Here is a 25,793-nt window from a genome sequence, read left to right as displayed (position 1 = left end):
AAAAAAAAGATATATTCAAAAATAATTCCTCATCATAATTTTTACTTTAGAAATAAATAAACAGTATTAGAACAGAACTAGAACAGAATAGAACAGAATAGAACTAGAACAGAACTAAAACAGAACTGGAACAGAATTACAACAAAACTAGAACAGAAGTATAACATAACTAGAACAGAACTGGAACTGAACTAAAACTGAACTAGAACAGAAGTAGAACTGAAATAGAACTAAACTATAACTGAACTAAAATCGAATTAGAACTGAAATAGAACTGAACTGGAACAGAACTAAAACCGAACTAGAACAGAACTGGAACAGAACTAGAACTGAACTAAAACTGAACTAGAACAGAACTAGAACTGAAATAGAACTGAACTATAACTGAACTATAACTGAACTAAAACTGAATTAGAACAGAATTAGAATTGAAATAGAAAAGAACTAGAACCGAACTAGAAGAGAACTAAAGCTGAACTAAAACAGAACTAGAACTGAACTAAAACTGAAGTAGAACTGAGCTAGAGCAGAACTAGAACAGAACTGAAATAGAACAAAACTAGAACAGAACTAGAACAAAACTAAAACAGAATTTGAACAGAACGAGAACACAACAGAACTAGAAATGAACTAAAATTGAACTTGAACAGAACAATAACTGAAATAGAAGAGAACTAAAACTGAACTAGAATAGAACTTGATCTGAAATAGAACTGAACTATAACTGAACTAGAAGACAACTCAAACTGAAATAGAACTGAACTATAATTGAACTAGAACAGAATAGGACAGAACAAGAACAGAACTAGAACAGAACCAGAATAGAACTAGAACAGAATTACAACAAAACTAGAACAGAAGTAAAACATAACTAGAACAGAACAGAGCTAGAACTAGAACAGAACTAGAACCGAACTATAACTGAACTAAAACTGAATTAGAACTGAGCTAGAGCAGAACTAGAATAGAACTGTAACTGAACTATAACTGAACTAAAACTGAACTAGAACAGAACTAGAATTGAAATAGAAGTGAACTATAACTGAACTACAACTTAATTAGAACTGGACTAGGGCAGCACTAGAACTGAAATAGAACAGAACTAGAACAGAACTAGAACAGAACTAAAACATAACTAGAACAGAACAGAACTAGAATAGAACTAGAACAGAACTAGAACTAGAACTAGAACAGAACTAGAACTGAACTAGAACAGAACTAGAACAGAACTAGAACAGAACTAGAACAGAACTAGAACAGAACTAGAACAGAACTAGAACAGAACTAGAACAGAACTAGAACAGAACTAGAACAGAACTAGAACAGAACTAGAACAGAACTAGAACAGAACTAGAACAGAACTAGAACTGAACTAGAACAGAACTAGAACAGAAGTAGAACAGAACTAGAATAGAACTAGAACAGAACTAGAACAGAATTAGAACTGAACTAAAACTGAATTAGAACTGAGCTAGAGCAGAACTAGAATAGAACTGTAACTGAACTAAAACTGAACTAGAACAGAACTAGAATTGAAATAGAAGTGCACTATAACTGAATTAGAACTGAACTAGAACATAACAAGAACAGAACCAGAAAAGAACTAGAACAGAACTAGAACTGAGCTATAACTGAACTAAAACTGAATAAGAACTGAGCTAATGCAGAACTAGAATAAAACTGTAACTGAACTAGAATTAAAATAGAAGTGAACTATAACTGAACTACAACTGAATTAGAACTGAGCTAGAACAGAATTAGAGCAGAACTAAAACTGAAATAGAACAGAACTAAAACAGAACTAGAACAGAACTAGAGCAGAACTAGAACTGAACTAAAACTGAACTAGAACAAAGCTAGAATAGAACTAGAACAGAACTAGAATAAAACTAGAACAGAATTAGAAAAGAACTTGAATAGAACTAGAACAGAACAAGATCAGAACGAGAACAGAACTAGAACAGAACTAAAACAGAGCTAGAACAGAACTAGAACAGAACTAGAACAGAACTAGAACAGAACTAAAACAGAGCTAGAACAGAACTAGAACAGAACTAGAAGATACCATGAACTAGCACTACACTTAAACTCAACTACAACTGAATTGGAACTATAACCGAACTAGAACAAAACAAGAACTAAATTAGAACACTAGTAAAACAGAACTAGACCAAACTTAGAATAAAACTAGAACAGAACTAAAACGGAAATGGAATAGAACTAGACAAAGTGTTTTTTAGTTTTAAAGAATCGTCTTGTGTTGGTGGTGAAAGCCGTTTTAGTGTTTATGCCCTGAGGCAATATATTTTGGTCTTTGTTCTTCTTAACTAATGGCAAACTTGGTAAGTTTACCCCCTCTTTGAACACGACTTTAAAGAACACAGATAATTAAGAAACTTAAGCAGAAGAGTCATATAGTGCTTTGTAAATAGCCTAATTAACTTACTAATAATTGGTTTAAATATTTTTTGTTATGATTTAATTATTTTATAAATAATGCAATTTATTTTTGTTTGTTTTATATAAATAATTGAGTCGTTTAATTTGAAAACTTTTTTTAATGTTTTTTATTATCACTTAGGTAGGTAAAAGAATGCTTAAACCAAACAAAAAGGATTGTGAATTTACCTAAGTTTCCTTTTCCTTTTTCTTTGTTATAATTTGCTAATCTTTAGTGTTATTTTATATATTTTTTTTAGTTTTATTATTAAAAATTCGTTTTACATAAATTATTATCATAATAATACGTTGTTATTGTTACAGTATTATAAATAGTGTTTTTCTTTTATAAATAAATTAATTTTGTTTTTTATTTTATTAATTAAATTTGTTTATAATTTGATCCACTAACAGTTTATATATATTTATATATAAATATTAAAATTAGTTTTTTTTTATAGTTTTTTTTTATTTATTTATAATATTTATTATAATAATATATTTTTCTGTGTAATTTTATATCGGTCTTAACTTCTTTAAAAATCTTTATATGGGCAGTTGACGTTGTTCATATTTTTTTTTAAACTTCTTCTCCTTAAACTTTTGCTTTAAGTAAAAAAGTATTTTTGTTTTAATATTTAGTTTTATAGTTAGTTTTGAAAAAATTATTAATTTACAAATTTTTTTTTGTTAAATAATTGTTTTTTTATTTCAAAGTTTTTTTAATAATTTACAAAAATTTTAACTTTTTAACATGAATTTTGGTTTTAACAATTCTTTTTTTTATTAATAACAATTTTTTTTTTTTAATTTTTTGTATATAATATTTATTTTTTAAATGCTAAAGCTAATGGTAAGTTCTATGGAAGTCAGTTTTTATTTTTATTCAAATTAAGAAAATTTAATACAAATTTATTCAAAAATTTTACAAATTTTAAGAAAAATATATTTTTTTAGTAATAAGAAGAGGTAATTAGGAAAAGAAGAATAATATCTGAATTATCTCGAGAATATTTTAGCTTTTTGCTTAGTCTAGTCTATAGTCTCGTCTATAATCTAATCGATAGTCCAGTCTATAATCTAGTCCAAAGACTAGTTTACTGTCTAGTCTATAATCTAGTGTGTGGTCTAGTACAAAGTGTAATCTATCGCCTAATCTATAGTTTTGTCCGTATCTTAGTCTATAGTCTAGATACAGAATAGTCTACAGATTAGTTTATAGTCTAATCTATAACTAAGTTTATAGTCTAGTTATAGCTTAGCTTACACTCTAGACTATAGTCTAATCTATAGTCTAGTCTATAGTCTAGTCTATAGTCTAGTCTATAGTCTAGTCTATAGCCTAGTCTATAGACTAGTGTATAGTCTAGTCTAAAATCTAGCCTATAGTCTAATCTAAAGTCTAAATGAACTATAGACTAGACTATTGAATATTCTATAGAATAGACTTTAGACTGGGCCGTAGACGAGAGACTAGGCTATAGACTAGTATATAGACTAGACTATAGCTCAGTCTCTGGTCTACGGCCCAGTCTATAGTATTTTCAATAAAATATTCAATAGTCTAGTCTATAGTTCATTCCATAGCTTAGTCTATAGTCTAGTCTATAGTATAGTTTATAGTCTAGTCAATAGTCAAGGCAATAGTCTAGTCTATAGTCTAGTTTATAGTCTAGTGTAGTCAATAGTCTTGTATATAGTTTGGTCGATAATATAGACTAGTCTATAGTCTAGTTTATAGTCTAGTCTATAGTCCTTACTATAGTCTAGTCTATAGTATATAGTTATAGTCTATAGTCTAGTCCATAGTCTTGTCTATAGTCTGGTCTATAGTCTGGTCTATAGTCTAGTCTATAGTCTAGTCTATAGTCTTGTCTATAGTCTAGTCAATAGTCTTGTCTATAGTCTAGTCTATAATCTAGTCTATAGTCTAGTCTATACTATAGTCTATAGTCTTGTCTATAGTCTAGTCTATAGTCTGATATATTGTCTAGTCTATAGTCTTGTCTTTAGTCTAGTCTATAGTCTAGTATATTGCCCAGTCTATGGTGTAGTCTATAGTCTACAGTATAGGTATAGTCTAGTCTACAATATAGTTCTTAGTTTAGTGTATCGTCTAGTTCACAGTCAAGTCTATAGGCTAGTGTAGTCAGTAGTATAGTTTATAGTTTAGAGTTTAGTCTAATCTATAGTCAAGTCTATAGTCAATTGTAGTCAATAGTCTAGTTTATAGTGTAGCCAATTGTCTAGTCTATATTCTAGTTTATAGTATAGTCTATAGTTTATAATATAGTCTTAATTCTAGTCTATAGTATTGTCTATAGTCTATTCTTTAGTCTAGTCTATAGTCTAGTCTATTGTCTCGTAGAAAGCCTACAATCTAGTTTAGTTTACAGTCTAGTTTATAGTGTAGTCTATAGACAAGTGTAGTCAACAGTCTAGTTTACAGTGTGATGTATAATCTTGTCTAAAGTCTAGTATATAGTCTTGTCTATAGTCTAATCTAAAGTCTAGTATATAGTCTTGTCCATAGTCTAGTCTTTTGTCTCGTAGAAAGCCTACAATCTAGTTTAGTCTACAGTCTAGTTTATAGTGTAGTCTATAGACAAGTGTAGTCAATAGTCTAGTTTACAGTGTGATGTATAATCTTGTCTAAAGTCTAGTATATAGTCTTGTCTATAGTCTAATCTAAAGTCTAGTATATAGTCTTGTCCATAGTCTAGTCTATAGTCTAGTCTATAGTCTAGTCTATAGTATATTCTATATTCTAGTATATAGTCTATAGTCTAGTCAATAGTCTAGTCTATAGTCTAGTCTTTAGTCTAGTGTATAGTCTAGTCTATAGTCTAGTCTATAGTGTAGACTATAGTCTAGTCTATAGTTTAGTCTATAGTGTACACTATAGTCTATTCTATAGTCTATAGTGTAGTCTATAGTCTTGTCTATAGTCTTGTCTATAGTCTAGTCTATAGTCTAGTCTATAGTCTAGTCTATAGTCTAGTCTATAGTCTAGACTATAGTCTGGTCTATAGTCTAGTCTATAATCTAATATACAGTCTAGTCTTTTGTCTAGTCTATGGTCTAGTCTTTAGTTCGTTTATAGTTTAGTTTATAGTTGAGACTTTAGTCTAATCTTTGGTCCGGCCAATAGTCTATGCTTTAATCTATGTACGTTAGTCAATAGCTAAGTTTATAATGTGGACGATGGTCTAGTTTATATTTTGACCTTTGGTCTAGTCTATACCATATTTTATAGTCTAGTCCAGATACTGGTTTAAAGTCTAGCAATGTTCTACCCTATAGTCTAAAGTCTAGTAAAAAGTCTGGTCATCAGTCTAGTCTTATATGTATAAGAATAGCTTATAGACTTGTAATATAGTTTGTAGTCAAGTAGATTTTCTTATAGAATGAATGCCGCCAAATAGATTCTCTTATAGAAAAACTTTTGGCAGGTAGATTTTTTATTATTAATTCATCCATTATTCTTCAAAACTGTGAAAACAAAATTAATAGTTTAATGCTAATTTAACAAATTAATTAATTACAACTTCTAATTATCCAATTTTAATTAAATAATTTGATTAATCTTTTTTCTTAAATTTAATTTAATTTTTTTAATGTATGAAACTTATGCATGACTTTGTTTTTATTAATTTTAAATATTCTATATTTGTTTATTTTATTAAATCTATATATAATTTATTTATTTATTTGTTTTTTTTTTATTAAATAATCTAGCAAATATTTTGTTTTTTTTTTCTTCTTATTAATCAGTCAATAATTTATTTATTTAATTATTATGTTTTTTTTTCTTTTTTTAATTGTTGTTAAACCTTAGTAGAACTTGTGTAAATTATAAAATGTTTATTAATTTTGTTTTTTTAATAGGTACTTTGATTTAAATTATAATTAGAAATCATAAATTGCAGGTTTAAATATTTAATACAAAAGTAAGTAGTTAAATACTTAAATAATAAATTAAATTAAGAATAAAACTTAACATAACATAACATAGACGTTGTTTAATTGTTTTTGTTTTACTCGCTCCCAGGCTATTGTGTGATGTGTAACCGATAGTTGCGCTTATTAAATTGATGATGATCATATAGACGTTGTATCATAGTCCAACTAGAACTCAATTAGAACCGAACTGGGACTGAAGTAGAACAGAACTAGATCTGAACTAAAACTAAACTAGGACTAAACTTGAACGGAACTAAAACTAGAACTAAACTATAAATGAACTAGAACTAAAATTGATCATGAACTGAACTAGAATCAAACAAAAGTTGAACTAAAACTATACTAGAACTGAACGGGAACTGAACTAGAATTGAACTAGAACTGAACTAAGATCAAACTAGAACAGAAATACGACTGAGCTACCCCTGAACTAAACCTAACAGGAACCGAACTAGAATTAAACTAGAACTGAACCAGAACAGAACTGGAACTAAACTAGAATTGAATTTGAACTAAAACTGAGCAAGAACTGATCTAGAACTGAACTAAAAACTGAATAAGAAAAAAACTAGAATTGAGTAGATCTGAACTAGGACTAAACGAGATCAAACCCAGAACTGAACTAAAATTGAACTAGAACTGAACTAGAACTGAACTAGAACTGGACTAGAACTGAACTAGAACTGAACTAGAACTGAACTAGAACTGAACTAGAACTGAACTAGAACTGAACTAGAACTGAACTAGAACTGAACTAGAACTGAACTAGAACTAAAGATAAACTGAATTAGATCTGAACTAGAACTGAACTAGAACTAAACTAGAACTGCACTAGAACTAAACTAGAACTGAACTAAAACTGAATTAGAACAGAACTAGCACTAACTGGAACAGAACTAGAACAGAGCCAGAACAGAACTAGAAAAGAACTAGAACAGAACTACAACAGAACTAAAACTGAACTAGAAATGAATTAGAACAGAACTAGAACAGGTCTAGAACAGAACTAGAACATAACTAGAACAGAACTAGAACTGAACTAGAACTGAACTAGAACTGAACTAAAACTGAACTAAAACTGAACTAGAGCAGAACTAGAACAGAACTGAAACAGAACTAGAAGTGAACTAGAACTAAACATGAACTGAATTAGATCTGAACTAGAACTGAACTAGAAATGAATTAGAAATAAACTAGAACTGAACTAGAACTGAACTAGAACAATAGAACTAAACTAGAACTGAACTGGAACTAAACTAGAACTGAACTAGAACACTAGAACTAAACTGAAACTAAACTAGAACTAAACTAGAACTGAACTAAAACTGAACTAGAACTGAATTAGAACAGAACTTGAACAGAACTAGAACATAACTAGAAAATAACGAAAACATAACTGGAACAGAACTAGAACATAAGAAGTAGAACAGAACTAAAACTGAACTAGAACGGAATTAAAACAGAACTAGAACAGGACTAGAACAGGACTAGAACAGAACTAGAACAGAACTAGACCAGAACTAGAACAGAACTAGAACAGAACTAGAACAGAACTAGAACAGAACTAGAACAGAACTAGAACAGAACTAGAACAGAACTAGAACAGAAAGAACAGAACTAGAACTGAACTAGAAGTGAACTAAAACTGAACTAGAGCAGAACTAAAACAGCACTAGAAAAGAAATAGAACAGAACTAGAGCAGAACAAGGACAGAACTAGAACAGAACTAAAACTGAACTAGAACAGATCAACAGAACTAGAAAAGAACTAGAACTGAAATACAACTGAAATAGAAGTGAACAAGAACTGACCAAAAACTGAACTTAAACATTACTGAATTGGAATTGAAATAGATCTAAGTTAGAAGTGAACTAGTACTGAACTCGAACTAACCCAGAACTGAGAAAAAACTGAACAAGAATTGAACTAGAACTGAACTAGATCTAAACTAGAACAGAAACTGAACTGGAACTAATCAAGAACTCAATAAAAACTCAACAAGAACTGAACTAAAGCTGAACTAGTTCAGCTCCTTTAGAGAATCTGCTGTAACTACTTAAATTTCTTTTAACTAAATATAGTTAAGTTCATAAGAGTTATAATATATATTTTAGAAAAGATACTCAAAAAATATTAATTACATTCTTCAAATAAATTTCCAGTCTTTGTTTTTACTTTTATTAAAACAAAATTAAACACTTAACTAATGAATAATTACAAAAGCAAAAGAATAAAAAAATAAGAAATATTATTAAAAATTAAGGCAAAAAAATATATATTTAATAATTCTTAAATTAAAGATAAAACATTAAATAATATACAATGTATTTTAAGATTTAATTTTTGAAAATAATGCCTGCATTAACTCAAAACTATAAAATAAGAAAAGAAATTATTTAGTTTTTTATATATTTAATACACTTATTAAAAAGCAAATTAAATACAGATTTAAATTAAATAAAAAAAATTATTTAAATTCAAATTTTAAATTAATTTAGTTAATTTTTGTTTGTTTTTATAATTCTTTTTTGTTTTTTTAATGTTAATTGTTAATTGTTATTATAATTATTATTTGTTTTGTCTCTCCTAACATTATACACATTTCTAAATTAATTATTAATTATTAAATTTAATTAATTATTTACACTAAAGTCTGGCTGAATTATAAATAAGGATAATGATAAGATTTATTCCGATAAAAACCATCCAAAAGTCCAGAATAGTTGTACGCTGTTGTTGTAATTTTATAGTTGTCAGCCATTGTTGGATATGAGATGGTGCAGAGTGCGAGCGAGAGAGAGCATGCAAAAAGATACAAAAAATTACAAGAATTAGTATTTTGTTTTAATAAATATTTTAATTATTTCCTTTTTAAAACATAAAAGTAAAAATTGTATTTTTATCCTGCTCCTTTTTTTTAAACTTTAGCTGTCTTTGCACATTTATTATTTAGGATTTATTTTATTTAAATTGGACTTTAAGAAAGAAATTTCCATTTGAAGCGATTTTGAAAACGACAGAACTTATACGGAATCATATCGATCTAATTGCTGACTAACAAGCTGCCAGCATTCCCCTCTTGGGAATTTACACACCAAAAAGTTATCAGCAAGATAGTAAGCAGCTCGTTTTTAATTATACATAAGGCCAAAAGTGTCCTCCAAGCAGACATTATAGCGATTTGGTAAACGATCGAACTGAAACGCTATCATATCGATTTAGGGTCGTTTGTAACAATTTATGCCGATAGTTAAGCTGCTCGCACAGCATTGACTTGTCACGCGATACATTCGCGACAATACATTGAGAGCCATCTCTATTAGACTGTGTTGGGTGCAGGGGAACCAGCTACATAAGGTTCGAACCTTGATGAAGGCGATACGGAAAGCAAGATAAAACCTTCCTATTGGACTGGAAGGTAAAACCTGTCACTATTTAAGATGGATATTCGAGATACTCCACGATATCAACAAACAGACTTGCGATAGTAATATACCAGACTCTTGCAAGTTGTGCATCTACTATGTTTCATTAATGAAATAAGTTATTTAAGAGATTGTTTTTAATAGAAAGACTAAGATTCTTATTTTGGTTGTAACTACTTGAGAATATAACTGTTACATAAACTAAACCTACCAAAACTAAAACTACCCAAAAATTACAATCGAAATGAACTGAACGCGAATCAGAACTGAATTAAAATTAAACTAGAACATATCAAGAACAGTACTAGATGATAACTAGAACGAATTTGAATTTGGCTAGAACTGAACCAGAACTAACCTAGAACTGAACTAGAACAGAATTGGAACAGAACTAGAACAGAACTAGAACAGAACCAGAACAGAAATAAAACAGAATTAGAACCGAACTAGAACCGAACTAAAATAGAACTAAAACTGAACAAGAACAGAACTAGAACTGAACTAGAAGAGAACTAAAACAGAACTAGAACTGAGCTAGAACTGAACTAGAACTGAACTTGAACTGAACTAGAACAGAACTAGAACAGAACTAGAACAGAACTAGAACAGAACTAGAACAGAACTAGAACAGAACTAGAACAGAACTAGAACAGAACTAGAACAGAACTAGAACAGACCTAGAACAGATAGAGAACAGAACTGAACTAGAACTGAACTAGAACTGAACTAGAACTGAACTAGAACTGAACTAGAACTGAACTAGAACTGAACTAGAACTGAACTAGAACTGAACTAGAACTGAACCAGAACTGAACTAGAACTGAACTAGAACTGAACTAGAACTGAACTAGAACTGAACTAGAACTGATCTAGAACTGAACTAGAACTGAACTAGAACTGAACTAGAAACGTACTAGAACTGAACTAGAACTGAATTAGAACTGAACTAGAACTGATCTAGAACTGAACTAGAACTGAACTAGAACTGCACTAGAACCGAACTAGAACTGAACTAAAACTGAACTAGAACTGAACTAGAACTGAACTAAAACTGAACTAGAACTGAACTAGAACTGAAATAGAACTGAACTAGAACTGAACAAGAACTGAACTAGAACTGAACTAGAACTGAACTAGAACCGAACTAGAACCGAACTAGAACCGAACTAGAACTGAACTAGAACTGATCTAGAACTGAACTAGAACTAAACTAGAATTGAACAAGAACCGGAATAGAACTGAACTAGAACTGAATTAGAACTGAACTTAAACTAGAACTGAACTAGAACTGAACTAGAACTGAACTAGAACTGAACTAGAACTGAACTAGAACTGAATTAGAACTGAACTAGAACTGAACTAGAACTGAACTAAAACTGAACTAGAACTGAACTAGAGCTGGAACTGAACTAGAACTAGAACAGAACTAGAAAAGAACTAAAACTGAACAAGAACAGAACTAGAACAAAACTAGCATAGAAATAGAACAGAACTAGCACTAGAACAGAACTTGAACATAACTAGAACAGAACTAGAACAGAACTAGAACAGAACTAGAACTATAACAGAACTATAACAGAACTATAACAGAACTATAACAGAACTAGAACAGAACTAGACAGAACTTGAACATAACTAGAACTAGAACAGAACTAGAAAAGAACTAGAACAGAACTAGAACAGAACTACAACTGAACTAGAACAGAACGAAAACAGAACTAGAACAGAACTAGAACACAAAAAGAACAGGACTAGAACAATACTGGAGATAAATTATAATTGAACTGGAACAGATCTAGATCAGAACTAGAACTGTACTAGAACTATACTATAACTGCATTAGAACTGAACTAGAACCAAACTAGAACCGAAATAGAACAGAACTAGAACTGTACTAGAGCTAAACTAGAATTGAACTAGATCTAAACAAGAACTTGAACTGAAGTAAAACAAGAACAGATCTGGAACGAACTAGATTTGAACTAAAACAGAACGATTAATATAGTATAGTATAACTGAATTAGCTCTGAACTGGAAAATAACTAGAACAGAACTAGCACCGAACTAGAACTAAACTAAAACTGAACTAGAACTGAATTAGAACTGAACTAGAACAGAACCAGAACAGAACAGAACCAAAACAGAACTAGAACAGAACTAGAAGTGAACTAGAACTAAACTAAAACTGAACTAGATATGAAGTAGAACTGAACTAGAATTGAACTAGAAATGAAAAAGAACTGAAGTAGAACATAAATAGAAGTTAATTAAAACAATTTTCCCAGAAGAGATCCGGTGTTGTAAATCTTTCGAGAACAGTCGGAAAAATTCCTTTTTAAAATCCAACTTATATAAAAACCTTTTGATTTGAGCTTACAAAGAATTTAATTTTTTTTAAATAATAAACTAAAAATATAAATAATAATAATAATAAAATAGATAATGATATTAGTTTTTTTTATTGAATAAAATACATCAATTTTATGTACAAGTACATGCATACAAAAAAAAAGCTTTTTTCAAGTTTGGTGCCAAAAAAAGGCTTTTTTTAAATTTATAATAATAATGACTGCTTTTTACCCCGTTATAAAAAAAAAACATATTTTTTAATAAATATATATAAAAAAAATATTGTGTGTGTTTTTATTATTTAGCTTCAAAGTTATAAAAAAATAAAAAAAATATATATTTATATGTATGAAAAAAAAAAACAACAAAACAAAAATTATTCTCACCTCCTTTAGGGAAATACAAAATTTTTTAACACTCAATTTTCTTTCAATTTCATAAATCATTGATGGCTGTTGTTAAAAAAAAAATATAAAAAAATAAAAAAAAAATATATATTTACAAAAGATTGTTTTTTGTGAAAGAATTATTCAACAGTTATATAACGGGACCGATATTGGTGGGTTTACTTGTGTTATTTGCTTGGCTTTGAGGTGAATATAAATATCGGTTGGCGTATACTTACCACGCCCACCTTTATTCGCTCATCTTTTGAATTTGCTAGAAGTAGTAGATATTTATAAAAAAAAAACAACAAAAACAACAAAAAAATTGGCTTCCCGTTGAGTTTGAAAATTTCAGGAATTTTTTACTTTTTTCACAATTTTGCTAGAGAAAAATAGTTGAAGGATATTTTGAAATAAATAATTTTTTCTTTTTTTGGGAGGGGAAATGCAAAAAAGATTTTCTTTTCAAAAATCTTTTTTTCGAAAATATTTTCAAACAAAAAAATCCCTTTAAACACACACTTTCTGTAAAAAAAAAATTAAAAAAAAATCGTTTTTTTTTAGGTTTTTCTGTTAAAGTAACTAATTTCTTTTTATTACTAAATTTCTACAGAACTTTGTATGAATATTAATTTAATAATTATTAATTTTTTTGTTAAGTATTTTTAAATATATAGTTTTATGTATGTTTGTGTGTAGTTATTATACCGTGAGATTTTTAACAATATAATGAAAACTTTTAAATATTTGATTTCAATATTTCAAACTTCCATTATATGTAATATCCCTCTCACTGTTCAAATAAATATATTGTTCGTTTCTTTATTTAGTATAAATCAACACCTAATGTTGTCTATAAATCTAATAGCAATAAAAAAAACATTTTAAAAAATAATCTCTTAGAACGTTTTAAAACTAATAAACTTTCTGCAAAATTATTTTCAAAACGTCTTTAGTTTTTCATGTGAAATGTTATTTGTTAAATGTTTAAATATTTCAAGACTTTAATAAATGTTTCTTTTATATGTATAAATGTTTGTGTTAAATATATCAAAAATCTTTAACTATATATTACTCTGAAATAATTGTTCAACTTGTTTAGATTAATGTTATTATTTGTGATTAAAAACTTTTGTTAGGGTTTTAAATTCTTATGTGTTTTAGAAAATGTTACAGGGAGATGCTGTTTGAAAATGTCATAAAAGCTTTAAAGAACTACAACAGAACTAGAACAGAACCAAAACAGAGCCAAAACAGAACTAAAAAAGAACTACAACAGAACTAAAGCTGAACTAGAATTGCACTGATCTAGAACTTGCACTGATCTAGAACTAAACTAGAACTGAACTAGAACTGAACTAGAACTGAACTAGAACTGAACTAAACATGAACTAGAACTGAACTAGAACTGAACTAGGACTGAACTAGAACTGAAGCAGAACTGAACTAGAACTGAACTAGAACTGAACTAGAACTGAACTAGAACTGAACTAGAACTGAACTAGAACTGAACTAGAACTGAACTAGAACTGAACTAGAACTGAACTAGAACTGAACTAGAACTGAACTAGAACTGAACTAGAACTGAACTAGAACTGAACTAGAACTAGAAATGAACTAGAACTGAACTAGAACTGAACTAGAACTAAACTAGAACTTAACTGAACTAGAACAGAACTAGAACGTAACTAAAACAGAACTAGAACAAAACTAGAACAGAACTAGAACAGAATTAGAATAGAATTAGGAACTAGAACAAAACTAGAATAGAAATAGAACAGAACTAGAACAGAACTAGAACTGAACTAGAATAGAACTAGAACAGAACTAGAACAGAACTAGACAGAACTAGGACAGAACTAGAAGAGAACTAGAACTGAACTATAACAGAACTATAACAGAACTAGAACAGAGCTAAAACAGAACTAGAACAGAAATAGAACAGAACTAGAGCAGAACTAGAACAGAACTAGAACAGAACTAGAACAGAACTAGAACAGAACTAGAACAGAACTAGAACAGAACTAGAACAGAACTAGAACAGAACTAGAACAGAACTAGAACAGAACTAGAACAGAACTAGAACAGAACTAGAACAGAACTAGAACAGAACTAGAACAGAACTAGAACAGAACTAGAACAGAACTAGAACAGAACTAGAACAGAACTAGAACAGAACTAGAACAGAACTAGAACAGAACTAGAACAGAACTAGAACAGAACTAGAACATAACTAGAACAGAACTAGAATAGAAATGGAACAGAACTGAACTAAAATTGAACTAGAACATAACTAGAACTGAACAAAAACTGAACTTAAACTAGAACTGAACTAAAACAAGATCTGAACTAGAATTGATCTAAAACTAATCTAGAACTGAACTAAAACTGAAATAGAACAGAAGTAGAACTGAACTAGATCTCAACTGCGTTAGAACTGAACCTAAACAGAACTAGAACAGAAATACGACTAAATTAAAGTGAAATTAGAGCAGAATTAGTATTAAACTAGCGCTGAACTAGAATTGAACAAAACTGAACTAGAACAAAATTATAGTAGAATTTGTAAAAAAATTAATTAAAACTAGAACAAAACAAACGTAATAGAACTAAACTAAATCTCAACTGCATTGTAACAGAATTTGAACGAAACTAGAACTGAAATATAACTGCTGTATTACAAAGGAACTAGAACAGATTTAGTATTGAACAAGTGCTGCAATAGAACACAACCAGAATTAAACTAGAACAAAACTAGTATTGAGCTAGGGCTGAACTGAAACTGAATAAGAACATCTCTAGTTTTATTTTGAATTTGTATTGACATATTAGAACTAAGAACAGAACTAAATCACGTTTATAGTAGAAATATAATAGAACTGGAACTAAAGCTACAAATCAATGAGATTTGGATATGAACTGAACAAGAACTAAACCATTAGAAACTTTAGACTGTCATAGCTCCATGTGGGAGTATATCTTCAACATTTTCAGTTTGTTAATATATAAATTCTTTGTAATTGAGTGTTATTATATATATTCTAAGGGGATTTAGTAGGTTTTTTTGTTATATTGTGATATATTCTGAGAATCAAATTGTATTTTTGTGTATTTAACTTAAATATTAAAAGTTTTCTCAAAATTGTGGATTTTCATGTTAGAATTTTCTTAAAATTAATAGATACATACACAATGTTAGTAGAATTAATATATTAATTGAATTTAGTGTTTAAAAACATGATTTTATGTTATAATATTAATGTTAATTATATATTGGTTTCTTAATAAAAAATTAGATAAAACAATATTCGAAAAGAGAAAGGTTTAAGAAAGAAGTAGAAGTAACAAGTTAAGGGAACTGGAAAGCTTCCAATAACAATAAAACAATTTCATTACTTCAATTAATACTTTAATTAAACCTTATTTCCTTTCAAAATTTTGTCTACCATTATGTTCTCTTAGCCTAGATCTCTGTATATAATTCTAATAAAAACTGTGCCACCTTTGAGAGGCGCCACAGTTAAGAAGACGTAAAACAAAAAAACTCTTAATAAAACCAACTAATTATTTAGTTAATTATTCTTTAATAAATTTAATAATTATGCTTGTTTTTTTTAATATATTTTATTGTAAGATAAATTGTATTCCATAGAAGAAGTAATAAATGGTCAATCGATTTAAGAAATTTCTGTAGCATTTCTTATTTTTTTATATTGTTAAAATATACTATATGCTTTGAAATGTTATATAAATTGTTGTTATATAGTAAGAATAATCTAAAATTATTTTTACTCTTTTCAAAAAAAAAAAAACACTATTAAACAAAAATTGTATTTGTTTTTTTTTTGTTTAATGTTTAAATGAATTTTTGTGGATTATGATAGGGATGTGATTTTTGATTACGATTTTTATTGTGTCTACCTCTATGCACCATATTATTGTAACCAGGTCCAGCCGCAGGTATAGGAGCAGCAGGTGGACCCATGCCCAATTGATTCATAAAATGATTTGCTTTCATTTTGCCATGTTCTTCGGCCAATCGTACGGTTAAAGGTTGTGAGGCACCTTCAGGTATAACATTATTTAAAGCAGAGATGGCTTCTTGGGCTTCTTCGCGTTTGTTGAATCTGTGAATGGTTGGAATATGATTAAAAGAGTTTTATTAAAGATCGAAGGAAAAACATAGGTGGAAATTTGAAGATCTATAGATTTGAATTATAGCTGGAACAGAACTAGAACGAAACTAAATCACAACTAGAACATAACTAGATCAGAACTAGAACAGAACTAGAATGGAACTAGAACAGAACTAGAACAGAACTGGAACAGAACTAGAACAGAACTAGAACAGAACTAGAAGAGAACTAGAACAGAACTAGATCAGAACTAGAACAGAACTAGAACAGAACTAGAACAGAACTAGAACAGAACTAGAAAAGAACTAGAACAGAACTAGAACAAAACTAGAACAGAACTAGAACAGAACTAGAACAGAACTAGAACAGAACTAGAACAGATCTAGAACAGAACTAGAACAGAACTAGAACAGAACTAGAACAGAACTAGAACAGAACTAGAACAGAACTAGAACAGAACTAGAACAGAACTAGAACAGAACTAGAACAGAACTAGAACAGAACTAGAACAGAACTAGAACTGAACAAGAACAGAACTAGAACAGAACTAGAACAGAACTAGAACTGAACTAGAACTGAACTAGAACAGAACAAGAAGAGAACTAGAACAGAACTAAAACAGAACTAGAACTAAACTAAAACAGAACTAGAACTGAGCTATAACTAAACTAGAACTGTACTAGAACTGAACTAGAACTGAACTAGAACTAAACTAGAACTGAACTAGAACTGAACTGAACTAGAACTGAACTAGAACTGAACTAGAACTGAACTAGAACAGAACTAGAACAGAACTAGAACAGAACTAGAATAGAACTAGAACAGAACTAGAACAGAACTAGAACAGAACTAGAACGGACTAGAACTGAACTAGAACAGAACTAGAACAGAACTAGAACAGAACTAGAACAGAACTAGAACAGAACTAGAACAGAACTAGAACAGAACTAGAACAGAACTAGAACAGAACTAGAACAGAACTAGAACAGAACTAGAACAGAACTAGAACAGAACTAGAACAGAACTAGAACAGAACTAGAACTAGAACAGAACTAGAACAGAACTAGAACAGAACTAGAACAGAACTAGAGCAGAACTTAAATTTAACTGGAACTGAATTAGTACTGAAATAGAAAGCACTAGAACATAACTAGACAGAACTGGAACAGAACTAGAACTGAATTAGAACTGAACTAGAACTGAACTAGAACTGAACTAGAACTGAACTAGAACTGAACTAGAACTGAACTAGAACTGAACTAGAACTGAACTAGAACTGAACTAGAACTGAACTAGAACTGAACTAGAACTGAACTAGAACTGAACTAGAACTGAACTAGAACTGAACTAGAACTGAACTAGAACTGAACTGGAACTAAAACAAGAACAAGAACAGTACTAGAACCGTCCTATAACAGAACTAGAACAGAACGAAAACTAAAACTGAACTAGAACTGAATTAGAACTGAACTAAAACTAAACTATAACTGAACTAAAACAGAAACAGCACTAGAACTAAACTGGAATAGAACTAGATCAGATTAGAACAGAACTAAACTAGAACTGAACTAGAACTGAACTGAACTAGAACTGAACTAGAACTGAACTAGAACTGAACTAGAACAGAACTAGAACAGAACTAGAACTAAAACTGAACTAGATCTGAACTAGAACTGAACTAGAACTGAACTAGAACTGAACTAGAACTGAACTTGAACTGAACTAGAACTAAAACAAGAACAGAACTAGAACCGACCTATAACAGAACTAGAACAGAACGAGAACTAAAACTGAACTGAACTAGAACAGAAACAGCTCTAGAACTAAACTGGAACAGAACTAGAACAGAACTAAAACTAAAACAGAAAAAGAACTGAATGAGAACTAAAATAGAACTGAACTTCAACTGAACAAGAACTCAAAAAAGAACAGTAGTAGAACTGAACTGGAACAAAACTAGACCAGAACTAGAACAGACTTTTAACAGAACAGGAATTAGAACACAACTAGAACTGAAAGAGATCTGAATGAGATATGAACTAGAACTGAATTAGAACTGAACTAGAACTGAACTAGAACAGAACTAGAACAGAACTAGAACAAAACTAGAACAGAACTAGAACAGAACTAGAACAGAACTAGTACTGAACGAGAACTGAACAAGAACAGATCTAAAACAGAACTAGAACTGGACTAGAACTAAACCAAAGCTAGAGAACTAGAACAGAACTAAAACAGAACTAGAACTGAACAAGAACTAAACTGAAACTGTATTGAAACAAAATTAGAATTAAACTAAAACTGATATTTATAATCCTTTGTTATCTTAAATGGCCACCTGTGTTTCTTAAATAATTTTTAAAAGGACTCACCTTACAAATGCTACACCTCTTGGTTTACCAGTTAATTTATCTCTGAGTATATTCTTTTGTACAATATTGCCATATTTACCAAAAATTTTTTCCAACTCATCATCGGTGATTGTACGCGGTAAATTGGTAACATATAAATTGGTATCCTTAATTGATTCACCACCCGGGCGGGCATATGAAACCTATAAAATATATAAAAAGTTTTAAATAAATGGCAAAATGTAAAAGATTTTTTTTTTTAAATTATTAATATTTTAAAAATCCTTTAAGAATATTGCATAATATTTCATAATTTTCAACTATTGTCACCCTATTTGTTGTTGGTTTTATTTATTCGTTTTTAAATCTTCTTCTATCTTCTATCTATTATGCTTTTATTTTCACTTTTCTTTTCGAAAATAGAAAAAAAAAAAATCTTTCAAATTCATTGCACGTCTTTGATGTTTAAATGTTCACGTACAATCTCTTGCTCTAACACTCTCAGTGAGTGTGTGATACATCAGGTAAAATGTGTAGCCAATTGGCTGCCATTAAGCGTGACAATTTAAGTAATTAGTAGTTCACTACACAACACTACACTCAACTAGAGTTTAGTATCGTTTTAACTAACTAAAAGCTTAGGGAGAAAGGGAGAATATATGTTTGTATGTATGTATGTATGTATGTATGTATGTATGTATGTATGTATGTATGTATGTATGTATGTATGTATGTATGTATGTATGTATGTATGTATGTATGTATGTATGTATGTATGTATGTATGTATGTATGTATGTATGTATGAAACGAACCAGAACACTTACAATGTTATACATATATCATCTATATATAAAAGAGTAGCGTTACTGACTGACTGATTCATCATCGCACAGCCCAAACGTCAGAACCTAGAATCATGAAATTTTGACAGTAGATGTGTTTTTGGTCATGTAGATCCACTAAGGAGGGATTTTTGGAAATTTGCACATTTTCGGGTAAAAAGGGGAAAAAATGGGTAAAACAGGTTTTCTTAAATATCTTACATAATATTAGTGATACAGAAAAATTTTAAATGCACCTGTATCTACTCCTAAAATGAGCAGATGGCTGTCTGGTACTTTTTTGAAATTCGTACTTTTAAGGGGTAAAAATGTGTAACAACAGAACTAGAACAGAACTAGAACAGAACTAGAATAGAACTAGAACAGAACTAGAACAGAACTAGAACAGAACTAGAACAGAACTAGAACAGAACTAGAACAGAACTAGAACAGAACTAGAACAGAACTAGAACAGAACTAGAACAGAACTAGAACAGAACTAGAACAGAACTAGAACAGAACTAGAACTAGAACAGAACTAGAACAGAACTAGAACAGAACTAGAACAGAACTAGAACAGAACTAGAACAGAACTAGAACAGAACTAGAACAGAACCAGAACAGAACTACAACAGAACTAGAACAGAACTATAACAGAATTAGAACAGAACTAGAACAGAACTAGAACAGTACTAGAACAGAACTAGAACAGAACTAGAACAGAACTAGAACTAGAACAGAACTAGAACAGAACTGGAACAGAACTAGAACAAAAGTATAACAGAATTAGAACAGAACTAGAACAGAACTAGAACAGAACTAGAACAGAACTTGAACAGAACTAGAACAGAACTAGAACAGAACTAGAACAGAACTAGAACAGAACTAGAACAGAACTAGAACAGAACTAGAACAGAACTAGAACAGAACTAGAACAGAACTAGAACAGAACTAGAACAGAACTAGAACAGAACTAGAATAGAACTAGAACAGAACTAGAACAGAACTAGAACAGAACTAGAACAGAACTAGAACAGAACTAGAAGAACAAAAGTTTAATACAACTAGAGCTAAACTAGAACTGAACAGAACTAGAACAGAACTAGAACAGAACTAGAACAGAACTAGAACTGATCTAGATGGGTGTCTGGTACTTTTTTGAAATTCGTACTTCTAAGGGGTAAAAATGTGTAACAAAGGTGATTTTGGTACCTTTTTCAACCCTTTATAACTTTTAAACTAATTAACATAATCAAATTTTTCTAAATATTTTAGATACATCTCTCAAAATTATGAGACAGTCATAGTACTTTTTTAGCACATTAAGAAAACATTTTCATTTTATTGAATTATTCCTATTAAATTACGGACTAACTCTGTAATAATATTATTGCAATAAAATTTTTCCTATTTCACTGGGTAAAATAGTACCAAAAAGGGGAAAAACGGGAAATTTAATTTTATTCAAACTCATTGAGCCAACTTTTATAAAATTTCAAAAAGTTGTATATTTAACTCACACAAAATAAGCTTTTGGTATGTTATTTTGGAATTCGAGTACTAAGGCCTATATAGGACCAAATTCGAGTAAATTGTTTGGTATCTTTTTTTAAACAAAGGTACTTTTCTATTATTCAAATGGATTCTTTACAATGGTTAACCGGAACACACGGTCCTTATTAGATGAGAATTTATTGTAAGAGATCTATGTACTTTTTCGTTTTTCCAATGGTACTTTTTAATAATTTTACGATATTGAACATAGTTAGGGTAGCGAAGCACCCAGGGTATGCTAGTTTACTATATATGAATAAGAGTGATTAAAAGTTTGTATTCCCGAGAATTTGTTACATTTTGAAGTAGAATCAGTAATAAGTATTACGTTTATGTTGTAACACAAAAAAAAAAAAGATTAATTAGTTTTCCCTTGTACATGTATGAAAAGGATATCATATGAACTAGAGTGGTTTCGTCCTTTGCCATAACAATTTCGATGAAGGATGACAAATAACAAAAGTAGTTATTGTTTTTCTAGAGGGCGGTGACCACCAGTAGGAGTTGGGGTAGAAAAATGTTTGTATAATTGAATAAATGAACAATTAAATGATTGATGAAGGTGAAAATGTGTAAGCGAAAGTGAAACATTCCTTTTGGATATAAATGTTTTGTTAGCGCAAGAAAACATAAAATATCAAATCAAATTTAAATGGAAATACTATATATTATAGGAATGGTATTAAAGGGAAAAATGTTAACAAAGGTAAAAGAAGAGAACTTATAAATTTAAGAAAAGAATATGGTTAAAAGGACATTTTTCGAGAAATTTTGAATTTTTTATTGATCATAATTGCATTTTTTGTTTAAAAAGACCCACTGTTAGAAAAACACTGAACATGCCATACGAATTTAAAGAGAAAACATTTGTTAACAGGACTTTTCTAAAGAATTTTGTAAAAATCTTTCTAAAATGCGAACTTTGTGTAATCAAACCCGCCTTCAGAAATCTCCTGAACATACCCCCTGATATATTAAAGGCTTTTGACTATTACTTTATGAAAAGCTATAAAAATAATTGTAGTTATGAAATATATTTTAAAATCTTTACTACAACCCTGAATAAGAACAGAAAATACTAGGGTTCTATAGTTGAAACGAAAAGTCGACTTTTCGACTTTTTGCATTTTATGAAAAGTCGACTTTTTTCATTTAATTAAAAGTCGATTTTTCGACTTTTAATATTTTATAAATAGTTGACTTTTCGACTTTCCCACTTTTTTAGACTTTTTTCGACTTTTTCCGTCTTTTCGACTTTTTCCGACTTTTTCCGACTATTTTCGACTATTTTCGACTTTTTTCGACATTTTCCTACTTTTTTCGACTTTACGACTTTACGACTTTTTTCGATTTTTTCCGACTTTCTCCGAAGCCAGAAGCGTAAATTTATAATGTTGCCATTTAACATTATATTATTATTTATTATTATTAATAAAAAAATTTTATATTTTTTCTATTTGTTGCAATTTTTTGAGTTTTTTCGACTTCTTTCTATTTTCGACTTATTCCGACTATTTTCGACTTTTTCCGACTTTTTTCGAACCTTTTCCGACTTTTTCCGACTTTTCGACTTTTTCGACTCTTTCCGACTTTTCGACTTTTTCGACTCTTTTCGACTTTCCGACTTTTCGACTTTTTTCAACTTTTTTCGACTCTTTCCAACTTTACAAAGTCGACTTTTCGACTTTTTTCATAGACGATAGTCAAGTTATCGACTTTTTTAGAACAAAATAGTCGACTTCGACTTGTTCGATTATTTGAAAGTCGATTTATAGAACCCTACTTTAAACTTAAACAAACTGCTCCTGAATGACTTTCATATTATTCATATGTAAATTTAAAATTAATTTAAAAGTCTATATTTTAATCATCTTCATAAATAAGAATGTGTTAATAACTGTTACTAAAGTATTTTTGCATGTATAAAATAATATTAAAAAAAAACAGGTAATAAAAATTCGAACATAATTTTTATAAATTAACCAACATTACAATGATGAATATGAGGTTTAACTTGGCAAAAAAAATTAAATTTATTTTGGGCTTACACTGAACAAAACTAGATCAGAAAAGAACTATAACTGAAATAAAACTGAAGTAGAATTGAACTAGAACAGAACTCTAACTAAATTAGCACACCCCAATTAAATGGCAGGATGCAAGGGTAATATTTATACCCAAACTAGGGAAACCTAGCTATGCCACACCTAAGTCCTATCGACCGAGAAATCTTACTTCCTTCCTACTTAAAACCTTGGACGGTTAGTCTTTATTATGCTTAAAATCAGTATACCAGACAAAAATTTAAGCAGCATGCTTATGTAAAGGGACGATCGGTGCAAACCGCTTTAAACGAACTAATACTACTACATGCTTAAGGAACAGATGGATAAGCTGAAAGATGTACGACATAATAAAAAGGTATTTCGCGGTTTAACACAGGGTGGCATTTTGTCACTTTTACTCTGGGTTACCACGATTAACAGCTTCCATAGGACCCTAAATGTTCACCACGCAGATGATGTCGTAATACTTTTAAAGGGAAAAGATCCAAATTACTTGTGTAGAAGAGCTGAGGATGCTTCCAAAACGTCCTTAAGCAGTGCTGGACGATATGTAGGAGAACTATAGGCAGAACTGAACTAGAACTAGAATAAGAACAGAACTAGAACTAGAATAAAAACAGAACTAGAACAGAACTAGAACTGAACTAGAACTAGAACTGAACTAGAACTAGAACTGAACTAGAACTGAACTAGAACTGAACTAGAACTGAACTAGAACTGAACTAGAACTGAACTAGAACTGAACTAGAACTGAACTAGAACTGAACTAGAACTGAACTAGAACTGAACTAGAACTGAACTAGAACTGAACTAGAACTGAACTAGAACTGAACTAGAACTGAACTAGAACTGAACTAGAACTGAACTGAACTAGAACTGAACTAGAACTGAATTAGAACTGAACTAGAACTGAACTAGAGCTGAACTAGAACTGAACTAAACTAGAATTGAACAAAACTAGAACAGATATAGAACAGAACTAGAACTGAAATAAAACTGAACTAGAACAGAACTTGAACAGAACTAGAACAGAACTAGAACAGAACTAGAACAGAACTAGAACAGAACTAGAACAGAACTAGAACAGAACTAGAACAGAACTAGAACAGAACTAGAACAGAACTAGAACAGAACTAGAACAGAACTAGAACAGAACTAGAACAGAACTAGAACAGAACTAGAACAGAACTAGAACAGAACTAGAACAGAACTAGAACAGAACTAGAACAGAAATAGAACGGAACTGGAACAGAACTAGAACAGAACTAGAACTGAACTAGAAGTAAACTAGAACAGAACTAGAACAGAACTAGAACAGACCTGAACTTGATCTGAACGAGAACTGAACTAGAACTCAACAAGAACTGAACTAGAACTGAACTACAACTATACGGGGCCGTCAGCTGTTCTGGTTATAGGAGGTAGAGTCGTATAGTACTTAAAAACCAACAGAATAAGGAGGATGTAGAACAAATGACCAAGGCTTTCATGTCTGCGAAGATGCTGGGAACAATAGGTCTTCGGCCAAGAGCAGTGTTCAAAACACCAGGGATAGATAATAAGACTGGTAAGCTTCTCGCCAATTTTCCTTCGAAGATCATCGAGCTCAGTGAAAGGGTCCGTTATTTATCCGGTTCCTATGTAAAACGACCATTAAGAGAGCAAAGTCTGAGGATGTTCAGCTAATTGTCATCAATCGGATGGAAGGATCATTAGCGATGTGTTGCCGTATTGTATTCTTTGGCATCTCTTTTTTCTTTGTATAGTAAAAAGGAACAATTATGTGTAATTTTTTCTGTTAGTGTAAAACATCTCATCATAGAGATGATGGCTCCCAAAAAAAAAAAAAAATATTATCTGTTTCACTTTTATTAGCCTGAATATTATAACATGAAAGACAGGAAAAGAATATGTTTAAATAAAATTCACTACTGGCAAAAATATAAAAATTAAACATAAAATATTCAAGGATTGTGACGATGGCAAAAATATTTTATTATTGTAGACGTAATGTTTGAAAAATTATACCGATCTACCTACTACACCCCCCCCCCCCTTCCACCAAAAAAGTAAGGTTCACAAGGTTAAAGAAAAGTAAAGGAAACAGCAAACTAACACACATACACACTTACAGGGAATACCAACACCGACATGAGTTGAAGTAATTAAAATAACAACAATGTTTAATGTGCATGAGTAAGTAAGACCAAAAAAAGAACATTTCCTTTTATACATGTCCTTGTGCCAATCAAATAAAACCAACAAACAAACCACACTTAAATGTATAATAAGAAAACGAA

The 25,793-nt window shown here is 30.2% G+C and overlaps 1 protein-coding gene across 2 annotated transcripts in view; it reads right to left on the bottom strand.

The window, feature by feature from the left end:
* Positions 1-8,536: 8,536 nt before the first annotated feature.
* Positions 8,537-25,793, bottom strand: part of LOC111688000 (sex-lethal homolog) — a gene marked incomplete in the record, with an annotated part of 98,961 nt that continues 81,704 nt past the window's right edge. Inside the window, 3 exon segments of one of the 2 annotated variants that reach the window (XM_046946135.1) lie at positions 8,537-9,133; positions 16,485-16,690; positions 19,072-19,253. In XM_046946135.1, the coding sequence (XP_046802091.1) occupies positions 9,066-9,133; positions 16,485-16,690; positions 19,072-19,253 (456 nt within the window). 2 annotated transcript variants of the gene reach the window in all.

The sequence above is a fragment of the Lucilia cuprina genome, chromosome 3 (assembly GCF_022045245.1).
Source record: "Lucilia cuprina isolate Lc7/37 chromosome 3, ASM2204524v1, whole genome shotgun sequence".
Classification (NCBI taxonomy): domain Eukaryota; kingdom Metazoa; phylum Arthropoda; class Insecta; order Diptera; family Calliphoridae; genus Lucilia; species Lucilia cuprina.
Note: the sequence above shows the minus strand (reverse complement) of the source record. Positions and strands in the feature narration are given on the sequence as shown.